Genomic DNA, 18549 nt, shown 5'->3' with positions numbered 1-18549 from the left:
TCAGGTCCCTTCTGACCCTAGAAAATATGAAACTATGAAATCCCACCTCTAAACCAAACCAAACAGATTTGGGGGGTTTCCAAGCATGACAAATTTTGGGCGGCACTTAGATAAAAAAATCACCAAACTGTGCAAGGAAGGACCCCAATATTTCACAAAGAGCGACAAAACTATCATTAAAGAATAATTGTGTAAAGGAAAAGTAGGCGAGCTTTTTATTTTTGAAAACCACATTGCAGGGAGGTGAAAAATGCAGATGTGCTGTGGGTTTGATGGCCAGCTTTTGTCCCCAGATTACTGAGAGAAGAAATCACATCCTTCCTAAATCTTGAATGGAACTGTGGTCGGTGGGTTTCAAAGTGCTCTATAAGGGAGGTCACTGCTATCAACCCATTTCATAGATGGGGATACTGAGGCACTGAGTGGTGGAGTGATTTGCCCAGCAGGCAAGTGGCAGAACAAGGCAGAGAACTCACATCCCTGAATCTCAGTCCTGTGCTCAAGCTTTATAGCCTTGACTGGTGAACTTAAGTGCTCCGGGGAGAAGTTAGCTGTCCACATTTAACCCCTCATGTGTCACCTCTTGTCTCCTCGACTCTCCAGCTGCTGACAATGCTGATGTGCAATTACCTTGGCAGAGCAGAATGACTAATCACGCTGGCAGGGCTCCCCACGCCTCCTTGTTTTTCTGTTCCTTGCTGCTTTGACATTTGTCCCCTCTGACTGGGAGCAGAGGGCTGGCTCCCAAGCACTTGCTCATTTTATTGTCTTTTAAAAACAAAAGCAGGCTCCAAAAGAATCACTGCTTGCGTCTCCAGACACAGCTCTCATCTCCCACACACATCACACACTGCACTGCCCACATCACACACACGCAGACCCCCCGCCAGCTGCCTGATGCACGCAAATAATTGCCCCAGCAGAGTACGCTGGCAACAGGAGGATGCCACCTACACGACTCCCACCTGTTCGCTCGTATGGCCTGACAACTACCCGCTTACAGCTCAGAAATCACTCACGCACTTCTAAGTACCTGCCTACTTGCATCTCATAAACCCACCCCTCAAACATCTTCCCTGTACACTCGCCACAAACACATCACCCCAAGTACTTACTCACTGTCACAAACGCACATCAAATGCCTTCACACACACCAGCCACACTGGCCGCAGCACACAGCAGATGCAGTGTTCACCTGCTGTGCACACTCACACATGCTGGTGTGCAGGGAGAGAAATACATCATCAGCATGTCCCATATGGACACGGACACAGGAACTATGAGAAGGATCGACAGTTTGGTTCACTGGCTAAACCCATTTTTTAAAAATTGTTTTAGACTGACGTTGTTTCAGGTCTTGTGGCAAAATTGAAAGCAGCTCTGTTCCGTGTTGAACTGGCCGTTGCATTTTCAGCTTTTTTTGCCTCGTTTTTTACATGAAATGTCTGTAATGTGTAAGAGGAAACATGGTTTTGAACCAAAAAGGTGGAGAGCTATGTTTCCGTTCCTTAGAATTATTTTTTTAGGTTGTACCCCGTTCTATCTCCCTCTCAGCCTCCACTCTCTGCCTCTGTGTCACAGAAATTACTGGGCAAGATGGACCTACGGTCTCACTGAGTAAATGGCAGTTCTTATGTAGATCAAACACCTGTTCTTTAGATCATACCAATTTAGTCAACTTGAGCTGGTGTTTTTTATTTTCAAAAACATAACTTCACATAAAAAATATGGCCCGGTTGTAACACACTCCCCCCACCAAAACTTAAAGTAACGTTTTTTCTAGTGACATAACAGCTCTGCCCTTTCCAAACATGCCGGTTGCACACTTCTCAGTTCCATGTCCCAGGGTGGCTTCCAGCACAACCAGACAGATGCACGCTCACACCTTTCAGATGCACGCTCACACCTTTCCACACACATCACAAATGCTCAAAATAAACCACGCACTACTACTATATAAACCATCTACTACTACTACTGCTACCACATTTGCATGTGTGCACACATACGCATGCATCTCTCGCACTGTAAGAGCTATGCATGTACTATATCGGTAGGCGCGCACATACATAAACACACACAGATGTATCTATCACATCCCAGGAGCTACATAACACATACACACACACGCACACGTATCTAATATCTATCATACCGCAGGAGCTACATACTCTATCACCAGGCCTACACGCACACACGCACACGCACACACTATCTATCATATCCAAGGAGCTACACTCTATCACCAGGCCTACATGCGTGCACACTATTGATCATACCCCAGGAGCTACACACATACTACATTACCAGGCCTACATGCACCCACCCGCCCACACAGCCTCCTCCCCAGCCCTGCCTCCCGCCAGAAGATGAATGCCCCACTCAGCAAACAGCAGGATCAGACTCCTCCAGGAGCCTGCACCAGGATGATGTATTCTCAGGACTAAATGAGAAGCTAATCCCATCTCAGATAGGCCTGTTTGTTTGCACTGCACGTGTTTACTCTAGATTGTTTTATCCTCCCCTGAGCAAATTGAGGAGCCTCACATGACAGGGGTGAGAAGCCTGGCAGAGCATATAAACATGCAGAGGGCAGCCTAATATAGCCTTCCAATTATCTTTTAATTTTGCTCCTGTCTTCATTTGTTTATTTCACGTTCTTTTTTTTTTTCCAAGCAATAATTTATTTCGCTCGAAGTCAGCAGTTCCTGCTCCGGGGACTGGCAATCACCTGCCACTTGCAGCCGGGCTGTAGCAAGAAGGGTGTGTGACTTTCAGGACATCTCTCTCCGCTCTGCGTCACCGGTATTGCGGGGGGAAGTCATGGCGGGGGTTGGTTTCTCTGCCCTGTTGCCATTGCCCTGACATGATCTAGTTTCACTAAAAAGAAAAGGCAAATTAAAGTGGTTTTGGGTCCAACAAAATATATTGTGCGACCCAAAAAGAGATGTTTCATTTGGGGGTAGGGGGGGAGGAGTATTTCCTTTTTTAAAAAAATAAAAGCTTGCTACATTTTGAAGCAAAACATTGATTGGAAATGAAACATGGAAATGTTTCTTTTTGCAAATGTGGAAACAATATTTTTCTTGCTGCTGCTTTGACCAAAAAGGCATTTTTTTTTCCCCATGAAACAAAAACAAAAAAAAAGTTTCGGCCTAAAAATTTCATCCAGTCCTCACCAAAATTTCCCCAGGAAGGAAAAAGGGAATAACATGCTATTCACTTCTGTCCCTGGCTCCTTGTTCAGGGATCTCTCAAATCTAACAGATTCGTGGCCAAGCATTTGGGCGGCTTCACAACAGGTGTTGGCACAGGGCACCCAAAAGGAAATCACTTCTACTGCCTCCACCTGCGGCACCTGGGGTGAGGGGCTGGGAAGCCCACCCCAGGGAAAGCACGGAGTGGGAGGAAGCTGCAGGGAGCGGGGAAGGGATGGCTGACAGCCACATCTGGAAAAGGGCACTGCAGGCCGTCCCCCCGGCTCGCGTGCATCAGCGTAGTGGCTTCGAAGCCAAAGGGACAATTCCCAAACTGGTGCAATTCCATATTAAAGATAATGGAGCGACATCGATTGATAGCAGCGGAGGATCTGGCCCTCCAATCCTATTTGCAGGGTGAGAAAGGCAGCCGGTCCTCCTCCTGCATTTGCTCCTGGAGAGGAACCCAGACGTCTCGTATCTGGGTGGGTCGCAACCCACTTCATTCACACCGTGTTGGTGAAAAAAGGATGAGCCAGGCAGCTGTTTGCTGCAGTTTCTACCTCCAAGGTTACTCTGCAAGTGAGCAGAGGATGGAAATGCTCAAGGTGATGAGCTCTTCCATCACCTTGAGCTCATCAGCAGTCCAGAGACAAAGAAGTCACAGCAGAGTCTTGGAGCCCCACGGGGGATTTCAGTCCCCGGAGCTGTCTGCCCTGCATCAGTTCCTCTGCTCCGTCCCGGTCTGAAGCCCTAAAACCTGAATGCTCGCCTCCTCCCGGCATTGCCCACGACGCCTCCATACCCATCCAGCAGAAGGAGGATGTTCCCTGGGGAAGTCCTCAGTGATGCTGCCACCTGCGTTCATTCCTCGGCCCCTCCATGCGCCTTGAGGGTGAAGTCCCAGGACCCCGGATTCGCCGGTCCTGTGTCCAGGGATTTCTGCCGGGTGTTTTCAGCTGGTCACCTCTGTTTTAAAACTCTGACCTCTACCCCCTTGCCTGTTGTATCATTTGGCACTCCCTTTGTGGACCGGTCCTTCCTCCTTTGAAAGAGCCGGGCCGTCTTCTCCAGTGGGCTCCCCGCATCTTGCCACGACTTCAAAGAGTCTATACCTGCTCCTCCGATCTCACCCACGGTCTCAGAGACAAAGCTGGAGACCCCACCATGGCAGTGGCCAAGATGATCCTTCATGTGTCCATCAGGACAAAGCGAGGGAGGGGATCGCTGCGACTGGGGGCTGTTTTCTAGTCCCTTCTCCATACACACAGGTCAGCAACAAGCCTCAAACAAGAGGACGTGCTTATGACCATCAAGACCCCCTTTTTTTTGGCTTTGTCTGAAGTTCCCTGCTGCTTCTGGAGGCCTCACTTCAAACCTGAGACCTGCTCTCCCTTCCCTGTAATCAGTTCAATGTTGGGTCCGGCGGCCCTGCCCTGAGAAGCTGTGCCCTTGGGCTCCTCCGGCCATCCTAGGATATCAATAGGACCAGCCACAACGAAATCCAGAAGCTGGAAATGAACCTTTAAAACTAAAGAAAACAAGAAATGGCTGGAGAAGTGTGTCTGTAGGCTGCTCGGGACAGCTATTTTTACCCTGCTTTGCTTTTCTACTTCCTTATACTTTTTTTTTTTGCACCTCTAAGCCTCTCTGTTTACCAGGCTAATAAGGCAAGCCCCAGGTCACTAGCTCACCGTCATCTGGCTTGCGTGTTTTCACCTGTGCCCAGCCCACCTCGCTCAAATATGCAAAGCTATTATGGAAAGCAGACGCTTTGCTCTCAAGCTACCAGCCAGACGCCTGGACACTTGCACCTGCGGCAGGTGAAAGTCACCTTGCCCCGAATTCTCCCGGGGGCTGCGCCAGGGAGGCCTTCTCTGCCAGGAGCTCGGTCCCGCTCGGCAATCATTAATCAGATTCTTTGCATTCCTGAGTCCTAGCCTGCTATGGGAAAATGAGCCAGAGGGTTCAGGTAAGCCAGGACTGGCAGTCAGACATGCAGCTGGCGGGGAAGCTGGCGCTTTCTGCAGCAGCTCTGCTCCTCCTCACTTTGGCTTACAAAATCTACAAGTCCCGATCGACTGCCAGCGTCCAGGGGAAGGGGAGCGTAAAAGCTGATACCGCCAACGTGACGGGCCCAAGAGCAAATGCAGGCCAGGATGGAGCAGAAAGTGCCGATGCCAGAGAACGGCCCCCAGAGCTCAGGTACAGGCAAGCCAGCAGCAACGGGGTGAGGCGGAGCGGCAGCAAAGCGAAACCGAGTGCGTGCCTGGGTGCAAAGGTAACGACGGGACCACAAAGCGCACCTGGCGGGAGAGTTCATAGTCTGCCGGACAGGGGGGAGGAGGAAGAGGAGGGAAGGGAGGGGAGTCAGCTGGTCTCCGAATCACAGCCGGGTGGAAGGAAACCTGCTTCGGAGGCAGAGGGACATGCTCCAGGTGCGGGCCGAAGAGCTGGCGCAGGGGCGAGAGCAGATGGGGCAGCGCAGGCGGTGCCAGCAGCGGGAGGCGAGCTGGGAGGTAAGCAAAACAGTTGCAATCAGCTTGGCCCAGCCAGAAAACTGCCCGGATCGAAAGGGGACAGCGCTGGGCCTGGCCAGGATCTAGTTTCTCTGGGATCTGGGCTTTGCCTTGGCCCGGAGCACAGCTCCTGCAACACGGTGCAGCCAGCCAGTGCTCCCGAGCTCCCAGCAGGTCCCAGCCCCGACACAGAGAAGGAGGCAAGAGCAGGAGACATGAGTGACAGCTCGGCCTGGGTCCCGGAGGCCCAGGTGAGCAGGGAGAGGCTCCAGACCCTCCACGTGGCTTCAGACTTGGGCTTAATGGTAAACCAAAGCAACAAGAGCGCGGACACCTCCTACACTTTCTCCTCCACCTCCAAGATACAGGTGGAGGAAAACTATATTAAAGAGGCTGGAGACGACAGGCGGGGGCAGCCCGCATCCTCTGCCTCCAGCCTGCGAGGGAAGGTCTATGACTATTATGTCCAGTCTACCTCCCAGTCTGTATCAAAGAAAAGGCCCTGCACATACCCTCCTCCAGGCACCCTGTCCTTCCCCAACTCTGCCCAGATCAGTGAAGAGCTGCATGACTTTGAGACCTGGCTGCACAAGACCAAGCACCAAGAAACAGCCCCGAGTTCAGCAGAGAGGGATGGAGACAAAGGGTCGCCCCCGGCAAATGCTCTGCTTGGCTCGCTGGGACACCCTGCAGAGGGCTCGGAGCCGCCCGGCTGCAGTGATGCATCGGAGGCAGCCGGGTCCTTCCCGGGTGCCCAGAAGCCGCCAGGACGCAGCTTCAGCAGGAAAGAGAGTTTCCTCCAAATTGCAGAGAACCCTGAACTTCAGGTCCCGATGGAGGGATTTGGGGCTTCGTCTCCCCCCAGCAGAAAATCAGACTCAAGCCCTTCACCTGCTAAGCCCACCGCCGTCGCTTCCCTGGCGGACTCTATGCATGGCCTCCAAATGGATGCAAGCCCCGAAGCCAGAGTGGAGCTTGTGGCTGGTGCCAACTTCTTCCAAGTCCCGTTGAGCTTTGAGTCCGCTGTGGACATCCACTTGGACTTGGGGAACTGCTTCGAAGTCCTGTGCATGGCGAAGAAGCAGAAACTAGACCATCTCAAGGACGCGGCTTATAAGGTCATGAGTGACAACTACTTACAGGTCCTGAGGAACGCATCTATCTACGGGCGCCTGAACGCCATGGAGAGGGAGCTGATCCTCCAAAGGAGGATGAAGGGGAGGAAGTATGTGACCGTGGCCGACGTCAGCACGCAAGAACGCAGCTTCCACGCCAGCCGGCTCTGTTACTACAATGACGAAAGCGACGCCTGGTATCCGCTGGCCCATATGCCGCAGGAGGCAGTTTCCAAGGGATGTGCCCTCTGCAGCATGTTCAATTATGTCTTCGTGGTGGCTGGCTGCGAAGGGGTAGGACGGTACCAGAAACCCTCGAACCGGGTCTTCTGCTACAACCCCCTGACCAATATCTGGAGGGAGATCTGCCCCCTGAACCAAGCCAGGCCTCACTGCAAGCTTGTCGCCTTGGACGGGTACCTCTATGCCATCGGAGGAGAATGCCTCTACACGGTGGAGCGGTACGACCCTCGCCAGGACCGGTGGTCTTTCGCTGCCCCTCTGCCCAACGACACCTTTGCCGTGGCGCACACCGCGACAGCGTGCAACGGGGAGATTTACGTGACCGGAGGCACCTTGCGCTACATGCTGCTCAGATACGTCAGCCGGACAGACAGCTGGAGGGCCAGCCTCACCAGCGGCAGCAAGGACAGGACCACCGAGATGGTCACCGTCGACGGCTTCATCTACCGCTTTGATCTCAACCGCAGCATGGGCATCAGCGTCTACCGCTGCGGCATCAAGGCCAAGCTGTGGTACGAATGTGCCACGAACCGCATGCCCTACCCCACCTGCTTCCAGTGCGCTGTTGTCGACAACCTGATCTACTGCATCAGCCGCCAGTTCATCATCCAGTTCCTGGCCGACTACGTCTCACCACGGTTCGGGGCCAAGGAGTTGCAAGCATTTCCATCCCCCAAAGGGACCCTCTTCCCTGTCGTCCTCATGTTGCCAGACAGAGATACGGTGCAAACAAGAGTCTGAAAACCCACTTCTTTCCAGTTCTCCCTTTGCCCTGTGTTAAAGCTGAGGCTGTTCAAGGGTGGTCCATAGATTCAAGGCAGCTTCCAGAGCCTAAAATCTGAAGCCCCAAAGCCCAGACCTGATCCACACCCAGCGTGCCCTGAACTCCAGGGCTATACAGTCCTAGGTGTAGAGAGAGGATCCTGGTGTGGATCCAGATCTGTAGAGTACATCTTCTAAGTTCAAGCCCTTCTCTACATAAAAGCAACCTGAGGTCACAGCATCCCTCCCAGCGGAAGAGAAAAAGGGATAAATTTGGCCTACGGCATACTGATATGCCCACCAAACTCATCCCACTTGCTATCGCTCTATCTGCCATGGGAGTCACGCACCCAAAGCAGGGGCTGGGCGGGTACATTTAGTTTGTCATGTTCAAGCCTAGGCAAATGTAGATGCAAAGTAAATTCAGGTTCCTAGAAAATAGCCAGCATGGCCCCTGGGATTGGGCAAACTCTCTGCAGCAAGACTGCACCTCTCACTGTGCAGTGATGAGATGTTTCTCATCGGTCGGTAATGAGGATTATTTATCTGGAAGGCAGATGCAGAGGCCCCTGCTTGGAGGTTTTTTAGACCTGAGAGAATGAGTGGGAAGGTCAGGATATGGCCCTGGCACCCCAAAACACCCATCCTAGCTACATCCAAGTGGACCTCTTATCAGCAGGCTCAGCAGACACTGAATGGGCTGCAGATGTCTGCGCTGCTCCATCATCCCTAGTCGGCAGCGGGCACTGCTTACACCCACGCTTTGTCCGCTAAAAGCGACTAGAGAGATGCCTTCAGCCTCCAGGTCTGCTGAACCAAGGCTTTAAAAAAGCAAGATGAATTTCAAGATGTTAGAAAACAAGGGAAGCTTCCAAAAATAGCCCCAAATCTCCGACCAAATTGCAAGGAGTTGTTGTTTCCATGGAAAACCTCAGCATGGGAATCCAAGCACTTACAGGAGGGCTGGATTCCCCTGTGCAGTCTCTGCCTTTTGGGTTACACCCCAATATATATACCCCGCCCCCCCCATACACTTCTCCATAGCAAGACCTCCAAGTACAAGGGTATTCAGGGTAAGACAGAGGGGGTACAGCTGGGATGGCTTTGTCCTCTGTCGTGATGGGTCATGGACAGCTGAGTGCAAACTAGGACTGCAGTGGGGTCCAGTGCATCTCCTGACAACCACAGGATCCTTTAGCCCCTGCACCCATTGCCTTGATATCTCAAAACAGCATCCTCTCTGTTTTTTAAGATTATTACTATTATGACTAACATGCTTATATCACAGCAGTGCCCAGAGGCTCCGATTTGGCTTGGGGACCAATTGTTCCAGGGAAAATACAAACCTGCAGCCTACTGTCAGGACTAGGTCAAGTCATTTAACCGCTGTGTGCCTCAGTTTCTCCAGCCATGAAATGGGAGTAATGCTACTTCTCTACCGCGCAGGGCAGTCTGAAGCTAAGTTAACTACGTTGAGGTTTGTGAGGACTGGGAAAACCCTTTGATGCTAGGTGCTGTTTGTGGCTCTTGGGTACTTCTACAGCAACTGATCCCCTGGTAATGTTTGGGAAGTACGTGCACTTGGTGTTAAATAAAATTAACTTAGACCTGCTGGTTTGTGACTCTGCTAACTCCATTTACAGTATTTTTTACTGTCCTTTGCCTCATTAGGATGGGGTGCCAATTGTCAAATTAAAAATAACCACAATGTCTTTGGAAACAGGTTTTCATAGGAGCAACCGGCTTCGTATCTGACATTGCCAGATGAAGCCAGCTCAGGGCGAACAGATGTCTAGCAGTCAAGCAGATGCACAGTGCAAGTGTGCGAACTCGTATCAGCTCTGATTCAGATCAGTATAGGAGCCGGTTCTGTATGGGAATTGCACAAGGCTGTGTCTCTTTTGGATGAAAGCACTGCGAGGCAAAAGCATTTAACATAAGCAAATATTTCCCTAGCATTATGACTGGGATCCAGGGTTAAAAGAGGAGGCGGGGGGAGCCCTTCAGAAACAAAATTAAAGTTGTAAATCGCATCACGGTCAGGGAAGAGGAGGACAAGGTAAAAGGAAAATTAAAGATATTAAATCTGATCCCAAGCCTGCTGCAGTTCATAAAGAGAATCTCTTCGACTTCAATAGGCTCTCTATCTGGCCCATCTGAGCAGAAAAAAATCCAAAGCGCAGGTACTTTTTATTCCAAGTTCCTTTGAAAAAAGCTGGGCCTGGCTGTACATGCTGTATACAGCCTGCTGGATAATGGCATTGCTATTCTACAGGGAACGGTGACCCTTGAAATACATTTAAAATTTCAAATACCCTTAAAACTTTTCTGTGGAATGAAAATTTGACACCAGAAAAGTTCAGTCGGGAAACGTCAAGTCTTTGCTTTCGACAGTGTCAAGACACCAGATTAAAAGTGGCATAGAAAAGTATAATTACTTTAACATTTTTACGTAACCCAAGTCAGAATTAAAACTAAATAAAAACACAAGGTGAAATACTGTGTTTTGACTTCACCAACATGAGAAAGGCTAAATGATTTGTTTTGACACTTTTCTGTCAAAATCGACATGTTCCCAACAAAACATTTCAGCTGAAATAAAACTGTGCTCGCTGATGGAAAACGGCTCCGTCGCAACAGGTTGCAAGCAGCTGTAGTCCTGAACCCGTAAAACCTCTGGCCCCAGGAGACAAAGCGTTACTGGCCCTAGTCTGCAATGGCAGGGAGCTGAAACAATCCATGTAGGGCTACTGAGTCGGGCATCCAGAGCAACGCAAGGTTGGCTTCTTGAGAGCCTCAGGGGCTGAATCTTTCTGGAATGACATCTTGGGGCGCATCTACATGTGCATTAATGCACTTTAGTTAATGCACATTAAATGCACTACCTCCATTGTGAGGTACTAGAAAAATACACATTAGACTATTTTAATGCACGTTAGCTAAAGAGCATGGGGCATTTATACACATACTTTTCTGTCCCGCAATGCGCCGGAGATCCACCGCTCGATGAATCGAGTCTGCTCCACCCCCGAGCTGAGGCGAACTGCGCTGCACCGCATGCAGTTGTAGAAGCGGCGAAATGTATGCCAACATGCAGAAAATGGTGGCGGCGCACTTTTAAACTAAAGTGCTTCTGATGTGTTTTAGTTCATTTGTCGCAGTGCTGATGCACATTTTGCCACTTAGACAGCTGCAAGCGTTACAGCGCCGGGCGCTTTTTAAAGTGCTCAGCACTGCAGCGCTTACACAGGTAAAAATGCCTGTGGTTTTTCTGTGATGCTTTAATGTGCATTAAAATAGACTAATGTGCATTAAAGTGCATGTGTAGATGCTTTATTGGGTTCTAAGTCAGACAACTGCCAGAGGTCCACATAGGGCTTCACATTGCAGCCCTGGGCCAGGGAAGCCTCTGCTTGCCTTGGGGTGTCTTCAAGCCTGGTCCCACACTCACTAAGGCTCCAAAAGGGCTCCTCAGTCCTCCATTGGGTCTTTGGAGAAGGTGGAATATTTAATACAGGCAGCACTGCCTTTCCTAAACTAGTGCAACTGCAAAAGATAAAAAACAGATTCTTCTAAGCTTATTATAAATTCATCCACAGGCAGGTCTGACTTTCTCTGTGCAAGTTATGGGTAAGGTCCACTCCACTGGGATGCCTCAGCAAGATACAATACCTTAGCTCCTAGACTGAGAAGCAGATTGCCCCTGCAGCAAACTTTCAGCGTCGGTCAGAAACTCAGCTCCGGCCACTGGTGTCCTCTCCCCTCCCTGCCCCTTCAGGTGGGGGTCTTCAATGCTTTACCATCCCTGTGATCTTAGGCTTGGGCATGAGGGAAAATAAGCCAGGACCCACAAAGGTGGACAGTCCCCAGTTACAGTCCCATTACAGGCTCCTGGTATTCTCTCTAGAGCAGTGGTCTTTAACCCGTGGCCTGCAGGCCACATGCGGCCCAATCGGCACACTGGAGTGGCCCACAGGACACATTTTTTACATGGATACACAGCAAGTTGTGTGGGTGCAAGCCACATAACCCATTGAGAGCTGCACGTGTGGCCCACTGTGGCAAGTACCACTGCTCTAGATGCACCTTACCCCAGACACTGTCTCGCTTTCTGGTTCTTCCTTCCCAACAGCCTCTAATTGTGCACTATGAGACAGGGTAATATCAAGCTGGTAAACTGAGGAACATATGCCCCTCCCATTAAACTATCAAGAAAGAAAAAACAAAGAGCAAAAGAATGAAAGAATGAAAGAAAGAAGAGGTAGGTGTAGATGTAGGTGTAGGTATGGGTCTAGGTATAGATATCTCTGTTATTCTCCATAGTACACCTACATGAAAGTGAGTGACTTAATAACAAAGACAAGAAGCCCGGTAGATGACAGGAAGGGTCCCTTCCTCCCATACGTGCAGTCTCCAAAGTGACTTGTTTCTTTAGGTTGGGGAAGATGACAAGCACGAGGGACATGTCACGCTTGAGCAGGAACTGTTGTGAAGGTACCTGCATGCTGGACAGGTGTCTGATGAAAGGGAATGATGTTCAGTGGCCACGCACCTGTCATACAAATGACTACGGCTTAAAAGGAAAGCAACAGGCGGAGGACAGTCAAAGTAAAGTCTCCTTGTGCTTGCGTCTTCTCTGCTACAGGATGTGTCAGAGCTTAACCCCAAATGGCAGCTGCCTCCAGCAGACAGGCAGAAGCCTGGATATTTCTAGGCACGCACAATCCCACCCCCCTCACCCTCCAGTCACACACATAGATGCCATCCCTGAAAAGAAGTTGCCCCCCATACAGCAGCAAGCCCTACCTTAATGAGCCGTGGAAGCCAATACAAAGCTGCTACCCCAGTGGCTGTGTGCAGAGACACACCGTCATCATAGCAGCAGTGGGGAGAGAGAGAGGGGACCTCCTGGGGAAGAGGACAGCTCTCGGGGTGGGTTTCTGGGGCCTGGGTGTCAGGGTTGTGCATCCTCACCATTGAAGCTAACAGGAGCTGCTGAGACTCAGCACCTTAGCACCCCAGGTGTGTGGTCCTCAAGGTAATGGTGGGGGAGCACGAGCAGTTATTTAAGTTGGGAACGCGGGATCGCCTTATGGCCGATCGTTATTTCCATGCAGCGAGTAGATACCAAACAGCAGAACAGGTCTCCCCGCTCTGCGTGAAACAGGGCAGAAGATGGATGGCCAGGGGAGACCACGTGTCAGAAACGCAGAGTTGCAGAGATGTACATTTCCGCACACAAATCAATACCTAAATATCCTAATAAAACTCCAAAGCGCACATCATAGAGCAACAAAACACCCCAAACAAGTTTAAAATAACAGTAAATAGCAAAATCACACAATAAACCCAGCCATGCTAAGAGAGCAAGAGCACATTAAAATGTCAGGCCAATTACAAGAGGAAACAGCGAATGCTCCTTTCTGCGCAAGGAAAACATTATGTGATTTGAGAGACATTTCCACCTCAATAATTGTACTGCTCAGCCAGCCCGTCCATCAAAGCGGTAACTAGCTCATTTCATCTGGGCAGCCCCAGGTGAGTCTCAATATGGAGTTTGATCATTTCTGCCTTCTCCTGTCTTCCCCCATCCAACGGGATGTTTTTAAGTCCCTACTGCGTTCCTTAAAGACATGCAGAATAGATAGACCAAGACAGACATAAAAAAAAAAATTAAAATAAAATGAGGTCCTGAGCCTACGTCATCAGCGTTGAGAAGAACCTGCTCAGGGAAAATGAAGGCAGACGCCAACTCTATCCAGGACCTGCCACAATGACCCTGCATGCACGCTCTCCCACACTGGCACAAAACCCATCTGCACAAGACAGCTCAAGCTCTGCAATAGGCATATAAGTGAAGCGGTCAAATATTTTCAAGTACTTAGCATTCGGCAATTTCCATAATTTTCAATAAATTGACGTTTCCCATCGTTTTTTCCCGTCGTTCTCACTGTTTGCACAGATTCATCCATTGCAAATTATGCTTGCTTCCCCCAACCCACTGCCTTACAACTCTGTACCTTTCACATGCTTGATATCCCATAACCAGATGTAGAAAGCACTTGAGAAGAGCCTATCATTATCGGGTTTCTAGCTGGATTTTTAAAACCTGAGCAGCTTGGGTTAGCAATCATATTTCCGGGCATCTCATTCAACCAAACCGTTGGCCTTTACCAGCAGGGCCTCACAGAAAATAAAGCTCTCCCCCTGACCCAGCACACACAAGTGGTACATGAGCCGCTGTTGCAACGAGCCTGCAGCCGTGGAGCTAGGCAAGACTGTTTTTGCAGTCGGAGCCAGCGTCCTCACTGCTATAAGAGGCACCAGGGAAAGAGATTGAAAAGCCCTTCAGTGAAAGAAATACGGATGCTAGAATAGCTTCATTATCCAAGCTCCTTAAAAGCAGACTGTAGGGTATGTTCTCCTTTTAACCTTTGTGTAAGTCCCATTAACAATAATGACGGGAGCCACGCATCCTCAAGGAGAGAGGAAAGTGACTGAGGAAGAGGGCGACAGGCTCCAAAAGTCCTTGCAATAGTTGCTCAGTTTTAACTGCAGAATTGGGACCTAGTAGTACAGCCCTGCCAACCCCAAGTTAAAAAAAGAGTCAGGTCCCCTACAATCACACAATTGGCCTAAACGTCCAGACATTCAACGCATTTTGAGTTCTTTTATTTGTCCTCCAAATGCTTATGAGGCTCTCGTGTTCTGTTTTCAAGCTTTCCCTTGGCCATGACGAGGCCTAGAACCTCATTTGCTTTTTTTATTTGGAAATGGGAACTCACCTGTCCGGAGGAGCTCAGGCGCTGAAGGCTGTCAGGATGTGCAATATCATTTGACTCTCTGTTAAAAAAAAGAAAAGAAAAGGAAAAAAGGTCATAAGATTGGCAATCCCCTACATTGAAGCCAAGCTGGGTTGTGTCCAGCTAGCTCCAGTATGCCTAGCCGTGCTGCAGGCCCCCTGAGCTGGAGTGCAATTCACCCCCCTTCCCCTCTGGAGATCACAACCCCACAAACTTGTTCCCCACAAAAGCCGCACTTATTATCTGCCACTGCGCGTCAGCCTTCAAAATTTATCCTCCCGCTGAAGGACTCCTTCTCACTGGTAAAACCATTAAGTGTGTTGATTTGCAACCATGTGTAGCCTTTCCGCTAAATTTGATCTCTCTTTTTGCTCATAAGGCAGCTACACTATATCGAGACACATTTATTTTAGCCATTAAATAGCTTAATGAACATTGATTCAGATTCTTAATTTTGACATTTTTTTTATGATGTTACAAAATGGTGAGGGATGCATTTCTTATTTGCTAGAAGACGTTTTTTAATTTTTTTTTTTTTTTTGCTTTGGAGTGGTGTCAAGGGGCATTTGGAGGGAAATTGGAATTCAATTAAAGACGTACAAAAACCAGCGATTACAAAAATAGTTTTTATTCGGTCAATAAAACTAATCTGAAGCGTGCGGCTTGTATGAGAAAACAAGTTTCTCTCCGCTCGTTTTGCAGTTAACATTCACGGATTGATTAAATGAAGGAAACATCAGTGAATTGGCAGATCATAAATCTGGCCTACAAATGACCAGAAACAATAACACTGATGAAGATGAGCATCTAGTGGGGCGTCAAACTGATTTCAATGGGAACAGGCGCCAAGGAGAGTTGGGTACCTAACATGCCTAAAACTGAGTATGGCCCCATCACCTTCAAGTGTCCAGAATAACAGATCTCATCCTCTCCCACCTGGTTTTTATTCACAGAGTGGAAGAGAAACAAGCTTTCCCATTTTCCAAATCCCTCCTGGTTTGAATAAACTACTAATGAAGAAAATATCCTCTTGGCACCCACTAGCTAAACTGAAAGCAAAAGTAATTAAGACAAGTGTATTTTCTGAAGAACAGAAACGGAAAGTGCTTACATTTGGGGAAATGTTAAATACCAGCCCTTGCTCCATTGTGAAGACTGAAAATAACACATTCTTAATGCAGTACATGACATTTATAAAGCTTGGGATGATCTCAGAAATTCAAGAGGTTTTCCCCCGGTTCTATACAGAGGCAGAAAAAAGCAGCACTGTCACTTGGTAAAATGAGGAAGACTCGCTGAGACAGCATCTTTATATCAGAATAAATGTAGGCCTTCGCTTGCCAATTTCCAGTTTAATGTTAAGTGGGTTTATTTTTTAATAAATGTTTCTATCATTTAAATTTAATGATTTGAAGGAAGATATCAGATTGCAATTTTTTTTCATTAAAAAAGGCCTGTGTGTGTATGCAGAATCCATTTCAACCTGCCTTGGAGTTCAGGAAAACGGTATGAATCCAGTCATTCTCAACTAGGGCGGCACAACGTTTTTCTTTTCTTTTTTATGAAGGTGCTTGCACAATGTTAGCACTCTTAGGTATGCAAACACCTACGCGATTCACAAGATAAACCCAAAGGTTTCACACAGGAATCCGCGGTGTCCAAACCATTCTGACCTGCCATGATCTTTTGGAGTTCTTTACAACAGAAGAGGAATTGGGACTCATGGTCGAGGTGATCTCTTTTATTAGACCAACTCGATTTTTGCAAAAAGAAGTCTTTTTCGCACAAACACCCTTCTTCAGGCATAGAAGAAAAGGGTGTTTGTGCCCAAAAGCTTGCAATTAAAGATATTTTTTTTGCAAAAATCTAGTTGGTCGAACAAAAGATCACCTCTACCACGAGTCCCGATTCCTTTCTGCCTCTAGACCAATATGGCTACCTGTTATACCTCGATACCAACAAAATAATTGCTCTACTATTTTTCCATAGTCGAAAAACAAGTGCAAGCCAAAAGTTGGCATTTTCCAAGGAGGGACTTGAGTCTAATGAGGGTTGCCATGAATCTCCAAAGGTTGAGAACCACTGCCTTGCATCTGAGTGCATGCATGCTCTTATACCCAGGGCTCTCGGTTAGGAAGGCGGCCAACACGCAAGTGAGCTGACATTTCTGGGGTCGGGGTGGGTGGGAGAGAGGCTGAGTTTTTGCAGCTAATAGATGCCGACAAAGTGCAGTTGTGAGCTGGGCTGCATTGCACTGCCATCACCATCGCCACATCAGTCATGGGGACCAAGGGATAAATGTCACACGTGAGAGCCCAGTCTCCCAGTGTAAAAGGAAACTCTCTGGGAATGTCAGCCAGCATCTTGTGAGCACAGAGAGGTCAGTGTTAATGAAAGATGCTATCAGGAGAGCTGGCTTCCAGCCAGACAAACATAATTAGCAGTATTTGCGGAAGATGAACCTTGGCAAGTGACAGAGGAGATGGTGGGGAGGGGGTGTGCAGAGGGGCGGGGGATGAAGAGGGGAACATATTCCCTTGCAAGAGTTTTTGGGGGGGAAAAAGCACTGCCATTTGGAGGGCTGCCAAGCCAGAACAACAGCCTGGTGAATGACTATTTAATTAAAATCTGCACAGCATTTGGAGGGAGAAGAGCTCGCCGTGAATAAGCACAGCAATAAAATATGCATAGACTCCAGCATAAGTTCCCCTTTTTATGCTCGGGCCTTTGCTCTGCCTCTGCTGAAAGCATTGATGGCTTTTGATTCACTAGCTACAGTGAGGGGAGAGCATTTGCCAGGCACTATTTCAATCCTGCAGGGAGTTTTTCCAAGGGTTATAGCCATGCTATAGTTTAGGATGTGTCAGCGCTGGCATCATAAACACATATCAGAAATGCTATAAAAAATTCACTTCTGGCTGCAGTTCACCATCTTAAGGCTTAGACCAGAGAATTTTCTTCCCCTTCCTAAATAAAATCAATAAGGTCATTTTTAATTTACAGGAAACCCAGAAAAAGAAATTTCCGTAACAGTTGCAGAGGCTTTTTTTTTTTTTTTTTGCACATTGCTCAAAAAATGGTTTTAATGACGAGGCTTGTTGCTCTGACGGGGTCATGCATCAGCTTGTTGACTGGGAGCCGGAGAAGAAGAATTAATATTATCTGGATAACGGTAGCACTCAAAGAGCGTACGCAAGGCTGGTGCCTCGTTCCCCAACGGTGAAAGTCATGCCCTGGGAGCTTCTGGTCAAGCCAAATAAGATAAAGGAAGAGCAGTTCAAGCTGAGTGAGCAACACATATTTAGATTCGCTGAGTCTCTTTAAGTGCTGTTTGCCCAGAAGCAAGATGCTTTTTGTTTCCATTCTGAACAGTGAACCTGTTTTTTTTTTAAATAAAGCTAAAGGAAATTTCAAAGTAAGAAGTTTTTGGGGGGTTTTTTTTCCATACTAAAAACTAATAACATGGTTTGTTTTGACACCCTTTAAATACTGCATTTTGGTTTCTTTCAGCAACGAAGCCTTTTCCAAATAGAACTGGCTGACAAAAATCACCGCAAGATGTTTTATCGTTTTTGGCATTAAAGAAAGGTGCAGTTGAAATTTTGCTCAGCTCTGGTTATTAATGCTGTGTGAAACACAACGCCGAAAAGTTTTGCTATAGGTCACGTAGGGAGAGTCTGAGATCACAGCGGACTGAACACAGACCTCCCGAAGCCCAGTCTAGCACCTTCCTGCCCCCATGTAACTAGTATATAGTTAGTCATGAGTAGCAGGAAGCCTCCCTACATTTTCAGTGCCTGTACCAGCTTGTTCACACAGGGTAGGGACAGAAGTTCCACATAAATCAGTACAAGTGACTGGAAACCAGTTCAAATCTGTAACACAACGGAAGTCCGGTGCACATAAGCCG

The 18549-nt window shown here is 48.4% G+C and overlaps 1 protein-coding gene and 1 long non-coding RNA gene across 2 annotated transcripts; both read left to right on the top strand.

The window, feature by feature from the left end:
* Positions 1-1442: 1442 nt before the first annotated feature.
* LOC109293820 lies at positions 1443-16420 on the top strand. The gene is made up of 3 exons (XR_002096410.1): positions 1443-1454; positions 2967-2976; positions 16348-16420. It is a non-coding gene; the product is annotated as an uncharacterized LOC109293820 (long non-coding RNA).
* On the top strand, positions 2818-9448 carry KLHDC7A (kelch domain containing 7A). The gene has a single exon (XM_019511924.1). It carries the CDS (start codon positions 5152-5154, stop codon positions 7813-7815), a length of 2664 nt encoding a protein of 887 aa, XP_019367469.1. The 5' UTR covers positions 2818-5151; the 3' UTR covers positions 7816-9448.
* Positions 16421-18549: the final 2129 nt, after the last annotated feature.

This window comes from Gavialis gangeticus, unplaced genomic scaffold (assembly GCF_001723915.1).
Source record: "Gavialis gangeticus isolate Ggan-Ray unplaced genomic scaffold, GavGan_comp1, whole genome shotgun sequence".
Lineage (NCBI taxonomy): Eukaryota > Metazoa > Chordata > Crocodylia > Gavialidae > Gavialis > Gavialis gangeticus.
Note: the sequence above shows the minus strand (reverse complement) of the source record. Positions and strands in the feature narration are given on the sequence as shown.